The sequence below is a fragment of the Chenopodium quinoa genome, unplaced genomic scaffold (assembly GCF_001683475.1).
Source record: "Chenopodium quinoa cultivar QQ74 unplaced genomic scaffold, ASM168347v1, whole genome shotgun sequence".
Taxonomy (NCBI): domain Eukaryota; kingdom Viridiplantae; phylum Streptophyta; class Magnoliopsida; order Caryophyllales; family Amaranthaceae; genus Chenopodium; species Chenopodium quinoa.
In genome coordinates this window covers 1487514-1508498 of record NW_018744301.1, presented here as the reverse complement: position 1 = coordinate 1508498, position 20985 = coordinate 1487514, and the positions used below count along the sequence as shown (strand labels likewise).

At 34.5% G+C, this 20985-nt stretch overlaps 1 protein-coding gene and 1 long non-coding RNA gene across 3 annotated transcripts; one reads left to right on the top strand and one right to left on the bottom strand.

Moving 5' to 3' along the window:
* The first annotated feature begins 5224 nt into the window (after positions 1–5224).
* On the top strand, positions 5225–8332 carry LOC110695502. Its single transcript, XR_002506082.1, has 2 exons — positions 5225–5512; positions 7884–8332. It is a non-coding gene; the product is annotated as an uncharacterized LOC110695502 (long non-coding RNA).
* A 4468-nt stretch (positions 8333–12800) lies between these two features.
* LOC110695501 (F-box protein At3g12350-like) lies at positions 12801–18266 on the bottom strand. Of its 2 annotated transcripts, none has more exons than XM_021872729.1 (2): positions 16926–18262; positions 12801–13536 (listed from the first exon to the last, which is right to left on the bottom strand). In XM_021872729.1, exons 1-2 carry the CDS (start codon positions 17817–17819, stop codon positions 13081–13083), a joined length of 1350 nt encoding a protein of 449 aa, XP_021728421.1. In that variant the 5' UTR covers positions 17820–18262; the 3' UTR covers positions 12801–13080. The 2 variants fall into 2 exon arrangements, with proteins under 2 accessions (XP_021728421.1, XP_021728422.1); XM_021872730.1 differs by lacking the exon at positions 12801–13536 and adding an exon at positions 14679–15190 and having other exon boundaries at positions 16926–18266.
* Between the last annotated feature and the right edge of the window lie 2719 nt (positions 18267–20985).

The window sequence follows — 20985 nt, the reverse complement described above, 5'->3', positions numbered from 1 at the left end:
AGAATTCGATCATCAATGGAAAATTCGACTTTCGATACCACAAATTGTAGCAATCTCATCCACGAATTGCTACAAAAACAGAGGCAAATTGAAACTGAATTTGAAATCGATTTAAATCGATCTATTATAGAAGAAGAAGAAGAAGAAGAAACTAAGAGTTTTAGAGATGAATTCGTACCAATATTCAACAATCCAAACAATGGAGACGATGCATAAGTAGTAATTAACAATGCAAAAGAAGCAATTGAGAATGCAGAAGAAGCAATTGAGAATGCAGAAAATCAAGTGGTTCCTGGCAAATCAATTGATTCAAATTCCGAACAAACAACCAAATCGAATGCAACTGAAGGTAATTTCTATAAACATTTCAGATTGTATGCAAAAAGTAACCCTTTGTATGCCTTAAAGTTACCCTTTTCATGCATAAAAGTGACCCTATTTATGCACAAATGTTACCCTAAGATTGTATGCAGAAAAGTAACCCTTTGTATGCCTTAAAGTTACCCTTTTCATGCATAAAAGTGAACCTATTTATGCACACATGTTACCCTAAGATTTTATGCAGAAAATTCAGATTGTATGCAAAAAGTAACCCTTTGTATGCCTTAATGTTACCCTTTTCATGCATAAAAGTGACCCTATTTTTGAACAAATATTACCATTTTGTTTCCTCTAATTTGAATGATATGCTGCCTCTGGTTATAATCTGATACATCTGTATTAAATTACAGTTACAAATCCAATTCATGCTTCTGGTTTAGATCTTAGAGGTTCATTTTTTGGTGTGGTAAGAGAAACTTTTGAAGAAATTTTGGAATTGTATGAAAAACATGCTGCTATACTGGGGTTTTCAATACGAAAACAAACAACTAGATACCAGACACACACAAAAATTGTAACTGAGAAAAATTATGTGTGTTCTGCTGAAGGAAAGAGAAATTCAGGTTACAAGAAAAAAAAGTTAGTTGAAATGGTTAATGAAGAGGATGTGAACGTAAAAACAAGAAAGCCAAGACAAGTAGCCATTACAAGATCGAATTGCAAGACATGCATAAGAGCAAGAGTGAATAAAGAAGGAAAGTTTGAGGTAGTGGCTCATGTTATTCAGCATAACCATGAGCTAACAAGGTCACATTGGCATTATTTGCATTGTTCTGAAAGAAAAATAACAGAAGAAAAAGCTGAAGCAATAAAAACAATGAAATCTTCAGGTCTAACTACAATTGACACTTACAATTACATGGCTACAGAGGCTGGAGGAGAACAGAATGTAGGTCATAGTGTTGTAGATCACCTGAATTTTTTCTCAAGGTTAAGAATGGAACAAATTGAGGCTGGAGATGCTCAAAATTTAGTGAACATTTTAAATCAGGAACAATCAAAGGATCCAAACTTCTTTTTTAGAGTGAAGTTTGACAAGGAAGGAAGAATTTCATTCCAATATCTTTTTGGAGAGATTCAATGATGCTATAAGACTATAGGATATATAGAGATGTGCTTGTCTTTGATACAACATACAGAACCAACATATATAATCTTATATGTGCTCCATTTGTTGGAATAAATAATCACTAGCATAATTGTATGTTTGCATGTGCTTTTATTGGGGATGAAAAAACAGATTCATTTGTGTGGCTACTAGAAACATTCTTGAAAGCTATGGAGAATAGAACACCAACTTCAATATTCACTTATCAGGACCAAGCAATGCCAAATGCAATTAAGCAGGTAAAAGATTTATATTGACATTTTAAAGATTTTAAACTCTGACAATAATGTTTTCCTTTTTCCCATAAAGTTACCCTTTTAACTGCATAAAGTTACTCTTTTAACAGCATAAAGTGACCCTTTTAACAGCATAAAGTGACCCTTTATTTTCAATGTAGGTGCTTCCTAATACAAGGCATAGACTTTGTATCTGGAATTTGGAACAAAATGCCATAACCAGATTTGGAGCTCTTAAAAAAGGCAAAGAATTCAAGTATGCATTCAACCAGTGCTTAAAGATGTGTGTGACAGAACAAGAATTTGAAGCAAAATGGCAAGCAATGATGCATAAATATGAGTTGACAACACACTCTTGGTACCAAAGAGTGTACAAGTTGAAAGAGAAATGGTGTCCTGCCCTTAGTAGAGATTTCTTTTCAGCAGGAATCTTATCGTCACAAAGGAGTGAAAGCACTAATCATGCAATAGGATTCAGAGCAAGTAAAGCAACTACCTTGACAAAATTTTATACCATATTTAAAAAGACAACCAATCGTTGGAAAAGCATAGAGAAATATGATGAGTTTACCTGTAGCAAGTCAATAACATTCACTTCATTGCCATTGTCTGGAATGCTAAAACATGCTGCACAGATAAAAAGTTAACTGATAAGTACATTAATTATAGCATTTTAAATGTAGCTAAATGATTTTGGTGAACAGGTTTTCACTTTGTCACTCTTTAGAGATTTTGAAGAGGAGTTTGGATACTCTATGGCAACAACTGTTCAAATGATAGGAAGAAATGAAGAATGTCTACTTTATCAGGTAGCCCTAGAAGACAAGCCATGGTCTGCACATCAAGTAAACTATATACATGAGAGCTAGAATGTATGGTGTACTTGCAAAAATTTTGAAGCATTTGGATGGTTATGTTATCATTGCATCAGAATTCTACACTTGCATTCAGTAACATTAATACCAGACAAGTATGTTTCAAAAAGATGGACTAAGTTTGCAAAAACAGAGGCATGGGATAGGTTGAAGAATCAGGATCCTACACATCAATATATTCCATGGAGACAAACAATGATAAGGAAATACTACAATCTAATCTTAAAGAGTCAAGAAAATGAAGAAACAAGAGAATTTATGGAAGAAAGTTTCAGAAACAGTCTTAAAATGGTGGAAGACTTACTTGCTAGTGCTGCTCAGAGAGAAAGTGCAGAAGCTGCTTCTAAGATTCCTGATGTGGCAGACAGCAATCGCAGCAATAATGATGTTTCTTCGGCATCGAGTACAAGCACAAGTGTACCAACAATACTTGATCCACAAAGGGCTATAACAAAAGGAAGAAGCAAGAGAGCAAAAGGAGGTCTTGAAAAAAGCAAGAGAAAAAGAAAACCAGCACTGCCACCTCCACATTCAGAATTTGGATCTAAAACACCTAATTTGAGACTCTTTTAGGAACTTTTTTAGATCATTTTTTTTTCAAAATTAATGTACTATGTATTCTAAAACTGTATATTTTTTTTTTACTATGTGACTAGTTTAATGAAAATGTGATTGACACTATTATTAGCAAATCTTTATTTAGTTAAACGTTTAAATCAAGAGTGACCCTTTTAACAAAAAAAATGAACCTTTTCCAAGCAAAAAGTGACCCTTTTAACAGAAAAAAGTGACCCTTTTCACATAATAAACCATTTACATAAAAGTGAACCTTTTCATGAATAGAAGTGATCCTTTTTCTACATAAAAGTGACTCTTTTCATAGCTAAAGTTACCCTTTCTAATAATTAAATCTACCTTTCTCTTGCTTAAAAGTTACCCTTTCTATAAATAAAAGTTAGCCTTTTTCTGCATAAAAGTTACCCCCATAAAAAAACATAAAAATAAACCTTTTAATTACTTTATGTATGCACATACATCAGTATTCTACAAAAACAACCAAAGACTTTACAATAAGTTTAATTACATCATTGAACTTAATGTATGCACATACATTAAGTTTTTTCATTGTTAAAAAAAACCCCTAACCTAATCAGCTAATAACTATCAATTATTTCACTATTTAGAAGGAGTATACTTTTTTGCTTGCTTTTTGCCCTTTTTCCTTTGGTCTTTTCTTCTTCTGCCTTTGCTGCTGCTTCTGCTGCCATTTTTCTTTCTTCTGTTTCTCTCTTCTTCTTCTCAGCAATTGCAGCCTTTAATCTTTCTTCAACTCCATTGACATAAGCAGGATCTTTCTTCTTCTCGTTGAACTTGGGTAATTCTGACAACACATCATTCCTAGATTCATTCAAATCACATAGCACCAGTGTGGTACAGATCTCTCCTCGTAGAAATTTCCTTCCAATAATCTCACAACAGGAAAAAAAATTATCAATAAGTAATTAATAAAAGCATTAGAAAGGAAAAAACTACATAAACTATATAGATAATTACTGTTTTGAGTTCATTTAATTTGAACGATTCGCCAACAAAATGGAGCATGTGATACATGACAAAGACCCCACAGTCCAAATTGTCAACTTTTTCTTTTCTCCATTCCCACTCAACAACTTCAAAACCATAAGAAGGTAGCTGAGAACTCTTTGGATGATTTCTTTTTCCAAGAAAAGCACCCATTTGAACACACTGACATAAAATATAAAAGTTTAGAATACATTAAAATCAAAAAAGTTAAAATGGAAACAATGAATCAACAGAAACATAACAAAAAATAAACACAAACATACCATATATGAACACAATTCTTTTGTATAAACAAGAGCAGAATCACTCCAGATAACGTTGTCAAGATAATATACCAACTCTTTTGTATGATCAATAACAAACAAAATGTAGTGATTCTCAATAAGAACAGGAAAATAGATCTGAAACAGCAAAATTAAAAGAGATTTAGACAGAGCATATCATAAACAGAACTCTTTAAAATTTATGACATTAAGTTTAGCATAAATATACCAAATCAGCATCCATTATATCACATTCTGGATTCTCATAGCTAACCCAACCTTCCCATAGATCGTGCAAATCCTTAATAGCACTAGAAATGTTACCTTTGCCAATATTGCCACAAACATGCAAGAATGCAAACTATTAAAGTATAAGATCTCAATAATATATATATATATATATATATATATATATATATATATATATATATATATATATATAAGAAAAAGAAGAATTAGCAACTGATTTTTGCGACTACCATAATAAGCAGTCGCAAAAATTATTTTTGCAACTGAAAAAGACGAGTAGTCGTAAATTTTGCAACCAATTTTACATAAGTTGCTATGTGGTCACTAATCAGCAACTGTTTTTTGCGACTACCAAATAATCAGTCACAAAAAAAATTTTGCGACTAAAAAATAAGAGTAGTTGCAAATTTTGCAACCGATTTTTTAGTAGTTGCTAATTGGTCGCTAATCTGCGACACTCTTATGAGTTTTTTGCGACTAAATTATAGTTGCTAGGGTGAATTATTTTGAAACCATTTTTTAAAAACATTTGTGACTACTATTGCAACTAACATGATAGTCACTACCATTATTTTTAAAATTTATTAATAAAGAAATTAAAAACGTAAATAGTATAATAAATTGTTGCCTAAAAAAACACAAGAACTAACTATCACTCCTTAATCCTTATTATTCATAATCGCAATACATACTCTTCTTCCTTTAAAAAAAAACCAAAGGCTTCCATGGCGAATTTCAAAACCAAGTTCAGAACTTCAGAGTGAACTTGTTGCCGTCGTTTTCATCTTCCGCCGCTGCCAGCACATCTCCTCCCAGGTTAGTTACGCATTCTTCCCCTTCCTACCGTCCATTCCATCTTTCTCTTAACACAATTTGCCAATTGCAAATTTTAGGGTAATCTTTGAGTTTTTTTGTCCAATTTTTTATTTTATTTTGGTTTCCATTGCGAATTGCGGATCGATTTTAATCTAATTATTGTTTGAAATGCGTATTGATTGAGTTGCGAATTGATTTTAATCTAATTATTGATTAAATTGATTGAATTGCAAAATGATTGACTTGCGAATTGATCTGACTTTAATCTGGTTTCCATTTGAATTGCGTTGATTGAATTGATTTTAATTTGGCTGCCAATTGCTTAATTTAGGGTTATCATTGAAGTCAATTAATGTGAAACCATTCAAAATTGATTGATTATTTAGTTTGTGTATGCGAGATAGCTACAAAATAGCAACCTAGTATTAATTTGAATCGTGAAAGTCCGTTATTTTCCATATTCATTATTTGTTATGTAAAAATAAAAAGTACATTTACCCCACCATGATCTGCATTAAATTATTAGCTAATGCACAATGAAGTGCTCAATTGGATATATAATAGTAGAATTGACTAAAAAAACTGAAAGCCTCGCTGATGCACAAGTTTTATATTGAGAAATGGACTAAAACAAACATGTCATGTATATGTAATGTAATTATGATTCTTGTTTTCCCATTTCCTGATTAAGGTTAAATGAAACAAATTTGCAATGGTTAGATTTATGACAGTTAAGCTGTGAAAGTATTGTGAGCGGAGTTGAGGTTATCTATGTTTTGGTTGGGGTTTATAAAATCAATTCCACTAACTGAATAGTAGATTTCCATACTTATTGCAGTCCTTGTGTGTGTTATTGTTAGTAATACATTTGGTGATGGAGTGGTACCAAATATTCGAAAAATGGTTCATTGATGTATATTATTTGCTGTAGAAATGATTCATTGGTTTATAATATAAATGCCTCGTAAAGCTGGGTGATCCACACTACAGTGACGGTTACAAATTCTTGCTAATAGTGGCATAAGACTCATCTCAGCTTTGAGTTTACCTTTCATTCTTGTCTGATCTCTTTGTTTAATTTTTTTTTATTTGTGTGCAAGGGAATTACTTAATAAACTAATTGGCTACAAGAGGGTTGGAATTACAGCACTTTGTGATACAATCTCTCATTCAACTGCTGTGTCGGCTCACAAAGTTTAATTTGGTAGGTTTGATGATTATAGATTCAGGGACGTGGTAAAAGAGTACATGAGCTTTCTTAGCTAGGTGCTTATTGTTGTAAATATGCTTGTTAATTTCATTTGTAAGGTTGACGCAGTACTCAAGAGCAGGTGTTTAGTAGATAAGTCTTGATGCTTCCTTTTAGTTGTTGGCTAAAGCTTGTTCCAGTTAGCTTGCACTTCACATAAATTAGTTCTCACACTAACATAGTAGCTTCAAGGAAATGCTCTTTCCTGTACGAAAAAACAAAAACAAAAAAATAAAAGAAATGTTCTTCAGAAGAGAAGATGACAAACAGAACACTAACACACACACACACAGCTAAAACTCTTTCTCTTTCTACTACACACACACAGCTAGAACAAGTGGATTTGAGTCCATGATTTGTGATCCATGATATACAATTATAATCTTCTTAAAAATTAAAGCAATCTCAAATTTACTGAAAATGTTTAATAATACTCTCTATATTCCGAATCTGGTTTCAAGTGTTATTGATTGTTCTTATCTATAGTCTTATTAAGGGTTTTTAATTTTATTACTTTGTATGCTGGAAAATAAGTCCTTTTGCGCCTATTTTATGATTTGAAATATTTAAGTACTAGGCTCAGCTGCAGAAAAACTTAATATACCTGGCTGTAATGGCTGATGCTCAACCGCCAGCGGCCAGCGTCATAGGGTTTTATTTTTTATAACAAACTGATTGGATATTGTGCATTGCGATCTTATTATGAATATCTATCAAATAAATGATCTGAACATGTTATAAGTGCTTTGTTTTTGGCTTATTGTCATAGATTTTGGAATGTGATAAGAATATCATTAAATCAAGTATATAAAATTAAGTGTTCTAACTTACTGCATTAGTTGTTGATACTTTGGTATTTTAGGCCCTGAATGTGTACTTATAAGAGGAAGTCTATATTCCTTCCATGCCTCCTAGGCTGCCACCTCTTCATATCTTCCCCTGTCCCCTCTCTTTTCGTGCTTCTTTCTAACATTTGGCACTTGAGAGATTTGGGTGGAAGAAAAAATTGACTGCTGATTTTTAGTAGCCTCTATCGAGTAATGTCTCCGTGTTGTCAAATTTTGACAATTGTGTTTTGTAAATTCTAATGCATATGGTTTCAACTTGGATAATCATGTGCAGCATACATATACTTGAAGACCTGAGTTTGAAGAAAGCCAAAAAATGGCGGCAGAAAGTTTAAAATAGGCCAAGGAAATTGCTGAAAATCATGAGATAAGAAAAAGCAACACCGAAGAAGAAAAAAATGGCTATGCACAAAACATCGAAGGATATTACAACCTTGTCCAACATTACTGTCTTACTAAGCCTCCTACGTCTACTTTCACCAGCTCTCATGATTCAACTAAGTGATTTTTAATTTCTTGGTGATAATTTTGTGAACAGCTAATCTTTAATATTTGGAGGCATATTTGTATATCGTTATTAGTTTTTATTGGAAGTAGCTTCTTTTATATGAGGTGATTTTGAAAAAAAATTAGTCATATGGTTGAGAATGTTGTTTTTTAATACATTGATACAAAACTGATGATAATTTTGATTTATTAATATGGTTTGGATATTTGAATAAATTTGACATTTTTTTTTTGTGACAGATATTAGTCCTCGCTAAATCATGGTCTCCAAATATTGATAGTCAATCGCTAGATTTTTGCGACTTCATATTTGTTTTAGAGAATGAGTGCTTAGTTGCAAAATAATTGGTCTCAGTAGTATAATCCGTCGCAAAAAAATTAGTCTTGTAATCGCAAATTCGTCGCAAAATAATTAGTCTCTGTCGTCGCAAAAGTTTAGTCTCGCAGTCGCAAAATTTTGGTTAAGTAGTCGCTAATCCGTCACAAAACATTGGTCTCCGTAGTCGCTAATTCGTCGCAAATATTTTACAACGGACAGTGATTTAGTTGCTAAAATTTTGAAGTTAGTCACTAAATGGTAGTTGCAAATCCGTTGCTAAATTTGTGACTGTCCAAAAATTAGTCGCAAAAATAGATTTGCGACGAGGTGTTTAGCGACTAACCAAAGTAGTCGCAAATCTGTTGCAAATCCATTTTTGCGACAGATTTGCGACTACTTTGGCCGTCGCTAATTTGCCTTTTTCTTGTAGTAATATATATATATATATATATATATATATATATATATATATATATATATATATATATATATATATATATATATATATAAAGTAAATGTGTTAAAATATTATAAAAAAAAAAGAATGAAATAACTTATACTCTACCTAACATAAAAGAAGAATTTTCGAGGACCAGTAGCCTCAAAACATGCTTTCTCATTCTAATACAGACAGTAGCAATCAATAATGCACCATCGAATCCTGAGTGGAGCAACAAGGGACACCATGTCTTCTCTTGGAATTAAAAGTTCATTCCAAAAGTAACAAGGCTCTCATTGAAACAATAAAAAATAAGATCAGCATTAAAAAAAATATAAGAAAAAAAACAGATAAAAAAATAATTATCATAAAAAATGACACTTAACTTCCTATTCATTAAAACATCCTTCAGCAAACAATAACCGAGAATTTCCAAATGTAACTGAGGCAAATTCCTGAAAATCCGAGCATTGCCTTTCATAAACAGAGTTACAAAAGGCACCTGCACACCTACTGGTCCACAGTCCCCAAAGAGCATAGAGATTTATTTGCTTTGATGATACGTCGAGTAGGTTCATTTTGATCAATATGCCCAACAGGAATATTTTCAATAGGACCAGGAATGATAGCAGAAGGTCCAGAACCATTAAGACCTTCATTAACTATTTTTCCATGACCATTGTCATCATCCTTAGGAATATCTTCATTGAAACCTTGTGCAGGTTCTTTTTCAGGAACAACATCTTTATTACCTTTTGTAGGTTCATAAAAACCGCAAAACAAATCATGTACAAACTTCATTTTATTACACTCATCAATTAAACCATCTAAAATCTTCAGATAATGAGGATCAGAGAGTAGCTGTTCAGTTTGAGAAACTGAAACATAATCATCAGAAGATAATAAAACACTTCTGCGAGAAGTAATCAGATCATTCAAGGTTTGAAAACCAGTTGACTGGACAAATAATAAAACATCCATATTTCTTTTAAACAAAAGAAATGTTTCATGAACAACCTACAAACATATGAACAAAGAAAAATAAATAAATGTTACAAATAAAAATAATAAAATAAGTAAAAATTCAAAATATATGCTTAAAGTGACCCTTTTAAATGCATGAAGTTACCCTTTTATATGCATAAAGTAACCCTTTTAACTTAATATTTTGGATAACTTAATGCATATAAAGGGTAACTTTGGTGCAAATAAAGGGTAACTTTTGTACACAAAAGGGTAACTTTTGTCCCATAAAGCAATAATAACTAAACATATAAGAAAACAGAACACTTACATCAGTTGAAATTTCTTTAATTTCTTCATCAGTCATAATACCTTATGGAAGCTCAAATGCAACAATGTGGCCAGTGGTACCACTTGTAGAAGCACCGTTATCATAACCCAAAGTAGGAGCTGGTTTAAAAACAGTTTCCCTAAAATTAAGCTGTGACACAGGATATGTAAAAGTATCCAACGGTCCCTGCCCATAACCACCAGCTTTGATCTCTAACTTAATCCGCTTCTTATCTTTACATCCGTCCAATGTTGAATCAATGGAAGAGTACTACTTTCCTTTTCACCTTGAAAATTTAGACGATGAAAATACATAATTTGCAAAGCCAGCAAACAACCACTAACATTTTGAGAAGTTTCATCATCCTTATACTTCTGAACAACCTTCTTTAACTTTTTCAAAACATATGAACACCAATCGAAAGTTTTAATTTCATCAACTTTTTCAACAGCTTTCAGCAAATTCAATGAAACAGTCCTATTAGTATAAGGAGCTAAAAAGCTAGACATAGCTTGAAGAACAAAACACCTCTTAAATTCTTCCCCTCCATCAACCAAATCAACCATCTGAGACTCCAATTTTGACAAATGAAGAGGTTGCTTACCAGAAAGACCATAATCAGATCTCCATGCCTGAATGATACGTTTATCTACACTTTCATCTTCACAATTTTTATTAAGTTCGGGAACGCAAATATCACTCAAAGGCAAGCAAAACACATCGCATATATCATTTCTAGTAACAACAAATTCTTTACCAGTAGCGATGGTAAATATGCAGCTACCACCATTGAAATTTTCAACAAGCCAAGGTAGCATTTGACGATAAAGAGTTTTCAATTTCAGATGTAATAAACCTCCAAAACCAATTTCTTCAACAACCTGTTTTTGCTCAGGACTAAAGCTCTGCAACAAAATTTCCAATGAATAGGGTCTACACCTTGCAGTCAAGCTTCTTCGCTCCCTAAATAATAAAAAAAATGTAACTGAAACAATATAAACTAAAAACAAAATATAATTAAAAAATGAAAAAAAAAATACACTCATGTATGCTTACACAAAAGATTCAGAAACAGAATCAGAAAGCATTTCATAATCAGAATCTTCCACTGTTTTAGCTTTCTTAGGTACAATTTTGGCCTTCTTAGGAACTATTTTGGCCTTCTCAGACTCTGGTTAGTCATTCTTAGAAATAATTAAGCCCTTCTCAGGAATTGTCACAGCCTTTTTAGGTACTGCTTTGCTCTTCTCAGGAACTATATGGGTCTTTTTTGGTACTGCTTTAGCCTTAGCAGGCTCTTTAGGCTTTCATTTTCCTTTTGTAGGCATTTTATAACGATAACCACCTATTGAACCCCTGTATCTAATTATTATAGAGAAATAAAAAAAAAATTATAAATTCAGAAATTACTCATGGAAATATTTAGAATAATGTGGATAAATGACCCTTTTAAATGCATAAAGTCACCCTTTTAACAGCACAAAGTGATCCTTTTAACAGCAAAAAGTGACCATTTTATATGCATAAAGTGACCCTTTTAACAACATAAAGTGACCCTTTAAAACAAAATGAGCAATGCACATATGCATGTTAATCAAACACAGATGCACAAACACAATGCACATATGCCTATTATACTCATACTCAAACCAAAACATAAAACCTAAACCTAAAATCAGTTTAATTAGCATTCTCTGCTAAAAACCTAACATGCAAAATTAAAAGAATAATAAGCAATGATAAAAAAAATTCTGAAAATAAACATGAAAAATAGGTATAACATACAACAACACAACAACACATATATAACAAAATTTTAACAAATTATAAACAATGAACAAAAAAATAAAGCAATATTAAACATATTAACTTCAAGATTCAAATTCAATACTCAGAATCTACATGAAAAATCAAGTAAAACTACAAACATAACATGCACTACTAATTCAACATATATTAGCGAAAATTCAATTGAAAATTTTGAAAAAGTGATGAAAATTTAAGTAAACACTCCTTTTTCAACATCTGAAGACTTCTTTGTAATCTTCTTCTTAACCATTGCAGAATAAAACACTACGATAATTGAAAACAAAAACAAAATAAAAAAACCTAAAAATCGAAGATTCAAAACAACTTAAAACTAACAAAAATCGCAAAAAAAAAAAAAAGTAAACGAACCTGAATTCAGCAAATAAACTTCGAAATTCAAACGCATAAAGCAACAATCGATTGTAGAAGAGAGATTGAAGAGAGCGAAAATGATGTTCGAAGAGAGAGAAAATGGCGAATTGAGGAAGAAACAAGAGAGAGAAAGTAGTTTACTGAATAATGAAGAAGAAAGAGAAAATTAAGCTTTTTGTTAATTGAAAAAACTAACGCGCACGTGTGAGTAAAAAAGGAAACAATATTTGTTTCCTTTAAGAAGCAGATTTACACTAAATTAGTGTAAATCTGATTTTAATAAACATTTATAGATGGATTACTTTGTAAAAACAAACTTATTTGCTCATGTATATGCATCAATATGATCTAAATTCTGTCATGTAACTTTATTAAAATTTGAAAAATTATTACAAATTGCGGGGTTTGAGGATCATTGAATATTACAGTATAATCCAGTAAATGCACAAAATTAAAAGAAAGAATGGTTAGGGTTAAATAGAACTAGCCCAACTAGAAAATAACCACTGGGATATCGTACAAGAATATGTTACAACACTACAAGTGATTTAGGGCCTAGGGTAGGTACCTCGGTTCATCGGTTGCCCCACGCCAAATATGGGCCTAGTCACTTACAAGTTACTAAAAGAAAAAAGAAAGAATGAATTAAAACATCTAGAATCACAAGCTGCGATATCTAAAACATTAGAGTTGTCTCTGAACTCTGCACATAAATGGATCCAAAGAATGGATCAGCCACAATAAACTTCAGCAGCATCCAAAAGATAGTCATCTTGGGCAATATGCTTCATGTCCACGATAAAATTGTTACGAAGAAATCCAAACCCAAATGACCCATCAACATATTGCCAAATCCTTCCTTCAACATGACGAGGATTTGTTGAACTCCCTGTAGAATTGGGAATAATAAGGTTGTAACTTGAGTTGATGTACATAACACGTGAAGGCGAATACTCATAAATATCATCTTCTACTTCAGCTGTAGGCCGAAGATGCATCCGGGTATTGTATACATAATCTTCTTCGTGAGATAGTGGGGATTCAATAAATGTTGCATTTGAAGTCCAAAATACAGGTGCATAACCAGAGAGGGGTTGCAAAGAGTCCCCAACTCTTCGACAGGCGACACCTCCAATGTCATCGTATGCCACAAGATAAAAATCAAGACTCATGTCATCGTTTATACCCTGCAGCATCAGGGATAATGTCAACTAAGAAGCTCTTTAAGGCATCCAAAAGATTTAAACAGGATAAAGAAAATCAAAGCAAAGAAACAAATAACATTTTTGTTTCGCCTTCCTTTACACACCGGAATACGAAAAAAAAAAAAAATTAATATCACAGCTTTATCTGAAATGCCAAAGCTCACAATGCAAAAATAAAATTCGATATAAAAGCAACATGTCAAAATGGATTTGCAACATAAATCACTTCAGAGACATGTTCGGCAGATGAAGGTTCATAAAATCATTTTCACAATTAATATAATACTGAAAGCCAAAACGGGCAAACACTACACAAAAGCTTACAGATGATGCTTCTGAATACCATTTTCTTACAATTTATCATCTCAATTTGATGCAGAAGCAGAGACACACATATATGTGTTCGAGCAAGGAGCATTCCAAGCTGTCTTTTAAAGGACAAAAAATGCATTCCAGTTCTGTAGAAAAGATTTCTCAATATTTCCCTTGGTTTCTTTTAGAAAAGGAATATACTGACACAATAACTTTATCTTGTACTTATTTGGCAATGCAAAAAGAGTAATGCAAGCAAGGAGCAATCCAGCTGTCATAAAAAGCACAGATAATGCATTCCAGTTCCACAGAGATTTCACAAATCTTCCCTTGGTTTCTTACAATAAAATTCGTGGAGAAATAATCACATTTCCTCTTTCCATTCTGATCAAAAAGGTGAGGACAAATCATTTGTGAAGCCCACCATTATCTCAACAAGTCAGCAAAATTCATACATGTATGCAGGCAAATTCGTAGACAACACAAGTTATGGTGGTCAAACTATATCATGCACTCTATCACCAAGCGTAAAAACTAAGTTTGCTTCCTTCTATGAAATTGAATAAGCAATGCAAATTCACATAAATTAAAAGTAATGAGAATTAGGGGAAGCCGCATATTAGGAAAAAGAAAAACATTACTATTAGAAAACAGAGAGGGGGTGCTCAATTGTTGTTTCCAAAATTTATAGAACAGAAGTCATATTCTACAAAATGTATCTTAATTTTTCTTTCAATCCCCGCCCCCACCCCACCCCACCCCACCCCCCCCCCTCCCCCTACCCAAAAAAAAAAAAAAAAAAAAAAGCTTTGTCCTTTTTCCCAATTGCCTGAAACGGAGGAATTTTAAGCCATCAACCAAACTGAACATTTTTGCACAGTATTGTAAATAAAATTTCTTTTTTTTTTAACAACTACTACTCTGTTCCGAAACAAAACTATATATCATTAGTTTTTATGTTTTAGTTTTTTCCATAAAATTCTACCCTTATTTTCTTAGTTCCTGTTGTAGCAAAGAAAATACTTAATTTACGTGTACTTCTACTTCCGCCATGAAACTCAGATCCCTCGCTTTTTTTAAGTATACTTTCACTCCTATGCAAAAGGGACCAAAGGGCACCCTGCCCTATACTGGGGGTAAAATGGATCTTCCATCCTATAAAATATTAATGGGGAAGTATAATATGATATGGGCTCTGAAAAGTTAAATGCACTTCCCTTGATTGTAAACATTCTGCTCCTTGAAATCCCCTCTTCCCAGTTCCCATCCTCGTGATCGTGGGAACTATAGCCGTGTGCGCTGGACAGGACAGTTAGAGAAGGATCTGGCATTTTTATTTTTGCCAATTGGAGAAGGAGCTGCTTAGTACAAATGAGATGAATTGAACTTGCAGTAGAAGAGAGAAGAAACAAGAACAGTATATCAACAACAAAATCCGACTTTTCTATAGCGATGACTTCATACAGAGTATTCAACAATAAAGGCTAATAACATTCATGATACACATTTACTAGCTAATTCAACAATAACAGTATATTAATGAACAGTATTTTCATAAACAAAGGCTGAGTTTTTTTTTAGAACAATAGCAGTTATAGCAAATTCACAAAAATCTACTGTAATTTTCAAGTTCAATTTCTGAATTAAATTCAATTTTTATGCACAGACAATGCATAAATCATCACAACTTCTATAAAGAGAGCAAAATCCAAAAACTACTAAATAATATGCGGAGTATTACAAACAATTAAATCAAACCCACAAAAACCACTGAGATCCAATAAGATATGAGTTTTGCCATCATCATTCTCGAGGTTATCTTCATCAGTAACTTCATCCATTGACAAACATATTACTCCAAAACACTACGGTTCTAGCTAATTCAGCAGAATTCAACGTGATTGAGTATTGAAAGAATGACCAAGAATAATCTAATACGGAGTACAAAGTAATATTGGTGGTGGCACTGACAAGATCTTGGCTGATGAGATGCCACCTTTCTTCTAAGCCTTAATGCCACTGTTTCCCAGTTTTTACTCTACAATTTACCCACTTTTTAAATTTTATTAAAGGGTTTTTTCATCTTTTGTAATCTGATAAAGGGCAGTCCTACCTTATATGTTACCGAATAGAAGGGAAAGTGCATATTATCCAACTAAAATTACAAACGAGTAGCCACCTCCTGGAACAATCTCTTTAAAACGTCACTTAAAACAGAGATTTAGGCCATGTTTAAACTGATGAAACGATATTACAAAATACATAGTAGTCCTTTTAAAAAGCTCTATATAGGCTTATAGAAGTACATATTTTCAAAGACTTGCTATACATGAACTGGTTTTAAACAAGATTTCCTATCAATATTATATTCCATGCCATTATAATAAAATTTTGTCGAGACTTAAGTCTTTTAGTTACTAATAACTTAAACAGTACAACATCAAGTCAAAAGAGAAATAACCACAAATACTTACTGGGCCAAGGGAAGTATACTTCAAAGATGGGGAAGGGAAAAAGCAGTAAACCTTTTAGAATGAAAGGCATATTAACTCATCAAGTAACACCTTAACTAACAAAGGAGCAACAATGAGGTAACCTAAACTTCACCATGAATTTTCTTCAATATCAGAACAAACGACAGGAAAAACACAGAGAAATGAAGCTGTAAGTCATGGTTAAAACGTCCAGCATTTAAACTTTAAAAGAGTAGGCGGCAACCAAAAATAAGAATCAGAAATCAAACTTATAAGTTATAACCTTTGAAAAAGATGCTGAATACTAAATATCACTTGAAACTTGTAATTCGACAGAAAACCTGAAAACTAAACTACTTGTATTACCAAAAACTATCCATCATAGTAACTGAAATGCTTAACTTATCAATTCTAATATAGTAATTGATCAACAATGTTCCCAGTCTCAATGCACCCTCAGCATCATATAATAAATTTATAATCATAGGAAAAAAAAATCAAATTGAACAGAAAATGGAACAACATGAAACATCATAAGATGTAACAAAGCAAAACAAAACTACAGAAATAAATCAACATACAAACCTTCCAAAGGCCCTGCAAAGGGCGCGAAGGAGAAGGGGAGCAATTAACTATCTTAACAAGATGTTCAGGCTCCCACTTCCTCCTCCCTTGCCTCTCTTTCTCCCTCCTCCTCTGCCGCCTCCAAGCCCGCTCCCCGCCCGCCCCAGGACTCGTCCTATTAGCAAAATACTGATACATCTCCGACATCATCCGGTCCGGCGGGGACCCAATCTCCACCTCTGGACTCCCTACTATAACATTGTCAAAATTCTTATTCCCATTACCATTACCATTTGGAGAACCCACTGAATTCCCACAATTCCAATTACTTTCCTCTAACACCACATGACCTTTCCCCATAAAATTAACATTCACTTGAATCAAATCCATCCCCGAACTCGAACTCGAACACGAACCCAATTCCTTCTCATTGTATTGGGTATAATTTATTAGGTAATTCAAGGGCTGCCCATCAGCAGATAAACTCAAGCGAATGAAGGGCGACTTGATGACATTGTAAGAACCATCTTTGGAAGGTGTTAACCTAGACCCTGTTACACAGGATTCACCCCACTCGAAGAACACAAGAGGGGCGTCGCCGAAGATTCCTCCGCCGGCAATTCCGCCGCTTCTCCGCCAAAATCCGACAAGATTCTCGTACTCCGACAACGTCTTGTAGAGGAGTTTGAACCCGATTTTTCCGTCGCCCCATTTTCTGATCTGGGTCTTCGAACCCCACCTTCGGCCACACATGGCGTACCAAACGCCGCCGTTTAGAAACAGCGATATGAAACGTTTCGAGGTGCAGGCAAAGGCGGAGATTTCAGTTGGTGTTAAGAATGATAAGATGCAAAGTTGCACATCTTCTGGGAAGTCTGAGAATGTAAATGCAGACATCTCACTGCAATTCGCCATTTTTATCCAAAAACAAGGAATTTGATATTTTGATCTGATTCTTTTTTTTTAAACCGATTAGATGATGAAGTTAAAATGTTTGAGTTTAACGTTGAAATTTGTGAATTAAATTGTGGTTGGTATTTGAGGAAGAGAGAGAAGAAATGAATGTTGCTGAATTGCTGATGGTTTTCAGGAGGAAGATCCTGTATTTTGTGCCTTAGCTATGCGAATCTAGTTGAACAGTAGACGGGTAAAATGGTAATTTTAGAAGTGAGTGGTGATAATGTACAAACTACACGACTTCCAAACACGTTGAATACAATTTTCATTTTTTTTTTATTTTTTTCTTTACAAAGAATCATTGTCCAAGCACTAACCCATCTCTGCTTGTTGAGAGTCTTTGAACCAAGACCCATCTATTTGCATAGAAAGTAAAGCTCTCCCATGGTTACACCGTCCCAGTTGAGCTACGTAGAAACAAGGCGGAGGAGAAGCAGGTGCAACGGCTACCTCAATATTAGGGGGGAATTCATTGGCGCCGGAGTTAACAAATATTGAATGAGAATCCATAACCTCCGCGAACTACGAATCAAACGGTCGAGATGCATTAGAATCTCTGAAGATTCGAGAATTCCGACATAACCACAAACTCCATAGCGTACCGACGAAGGTAGCTAAGCGAGTACTAGACGGCCCATCCTGACTAATAAAAAGTCGGATATAATCTTAGATCCAATCCGAAAGGGAAAGGTCTCCATTAAATTCTGAGTGGATACCAAGGCATCCACCCCTCCAAACTGACCGTGCACACAGGCACTTCCTAAAGAGGTGCTGTAAATCCTCAGGTTCTAAACGACAGAGGTCACATAACACATCTTGAATTGGAACACTCCTATGATGGAGTTCCACCTTAACTGCAAGTGCCTAATGCAGTAGCTTCCATAAAAACAGCTTCCACTTGGGTTGTAAGTGGAGAGTCCAAAGAACTTTCCAGAAGGGGGCAGTAGTAGAATGTGTGGAGGCATGAGCAAGTTGTTGTTGAAGCATTGCATACCTTGTTTTCACTGAGTACTTTCCCGAGGGAGTACTTGCCCAATAGCGAAAGTCTTACTGTGATGTATCAGATTCCTCCAATGCAAGGATTGAGGAAGCATTTGTAGGAACAAACCAGTCCACAACTTTAGCCGTATCCCATCCCAATGTGTGAGGATGGATGAAAAAACTGACAGTATGATCTGCAGAATTCGGTAACAGAATGCCTGGCTTGAACTCAGGGATGCACCCATTTACCCAATTAGCCGAATCAGCAAGAGTAGAATGACCATTACCAATTTTCCAGTTACATCCCTGTTTTAACAGAGCATCTGCCTTTAGTAACCTCGAAGGCCATACGAAAGCCGACCAGTAACAGACTGCCGACTATGAGCATTGTTGGAGTGAAAGGTCGTACGGGCTTTAAAAACTTGAGAAACTAACAATTGGGGGTTGGAAACGAGTCTCCAAACCTGTTTCATAAGCAATGCCTTATTTAAGGAGGACAAGCAGCGAATGCCCAAACCCCCCAAGCCACGAGGAAGATGCATGGTATCTTTATTAACCCAATGCATACCTTTAGAATTCGAGTTCGCCCAGAAAAAGCGCAGGATTAAGGAATCAATTTTTCCCGTAATAGAGACCGGTAACTCATAGCAAGCAAGAACATGAGAAGCCATAGCTACAAGGATTGAGTTAATAAAAATTAACTTTTGCGATTGAGAAAGCCGTATAATATTTAAACACGTGATCCTATCCACAATCTTGTCAATGATGAACTGGAAGTGGTCCCTTTTTTTTTCCAAAAAAATCGATTGGGGCCCCCAAGTGATGATCGAAAACCTGAACTTGCTTCATCTGAAAAATATATTTGAAAGCAGCCTAAGTGGAGGTTCCAATATTCGGACTAAACTTAATCAAGGATTTCGCCAGATTTAGCTCCTCCCCAGAGATCTTAGTAAACCATTGAATAATCCGCATAACATTTGTACAAGACGCAGAAGATGCCCGGAAAAAGATGATAGCGTCATCCGCAAAGAATAAATGCGTGATAGAAGGACTCATCCTAGATAACTTAATTGCCTGAAATAACTTCAAATCCTGTCCAAGGTGAAACATCCTCGAGAATACATCCATGCAAAACAGGAAGAGGTACGGAGAAAGAGGGTCACCCTAGCGCAGGCCACACTGCGGTTTGAAGGGGGACGACGTCGTACCATTGATGAGGGACTTGTACGAGACCGTGGATAAACATTGTTGGATCATTTGCAACCAAAGAGGCGGAATTCTGTACGCTTTCAGTACCTGTAAAAGGAAGCTCCAATGAACTCGATCATAAGCTTTTCTCATTTCCAACTTGACCGCAGCTAACCAGTTAGAACCAGATTAAGAAATGTTAATTTTCTCCATTAATTCATGACTCAGCATAATGTTATCTGTCATGAACAAAGGCATGTTGAGAATCTGAGATAAGAAGAGGGAGGTATTGACGCAATCTGGCTACTAAGCATTTGGAAGCGCACTTGTAGATCGTGTTACCGAGGCTAATTGGTCGCAAATGTTTAATCTCCATTGGTGTGCCAATCTTAGGAATCATAACAAGGAGAGATTGATTCCACTCTTTCAGAAGGAACCCTGTATGAAAAAAACTTTGAATGCCATTGATAACCGAGTCACCAACCACATCCCAATGCACTTTGAAAAACTCAGCTGTGATCCCATCTGGGCTAGGAGACTTTCCCGTTCCCTAAAGAAAACATGCCTTCCTTAATTTCCTGGGCCGAGAAAGTTCTTTCCAAATTATTGAGCTGTGACGAAGTGAACTTTGGAAGATCTAATTCACGCAGGACAATGTCTATTTCCGGATCATAAGGAGGCATGTCATCAGTCTTAAAGGTCTGTTTAAGAGATGTAACAACAAGACGTTGAACGTCCACTTGACCATGCTGAAAAACCCCTTGGTCATCAAGTAAGGAAGTAATCTCATTCTTCTTCTGGCGACTTTTGACTTTGGAGAACAAAATCTTGGAAAGGCAATCAACTTTGAGTATCCAGTTATTCTTACAGCGCTGTCTCCAAAACTAAAGTTGAAATAAAATACTATCCTTGGAGGTAACAACATTAGCCATATACTGAGCTGCATCATGAACTG

Excerpts from the sequence above, each read along its gene's own strand:
- LOC110695501 (XM_021872729.1), bottom strand. The coding sequence starts at position 17,819 with ATGGCGAATTGCAGTGAGATGTCTGCATTTACATTCTCAGACTTCCCA. Across the intron at positions 13,537-16,925 it reads CTTTGCAGGGCCTTTGGAAG|GGTATAAACGATGACATGAG; the intron begins GTTTGTATGTTG and ends CTGATGCTGCAG.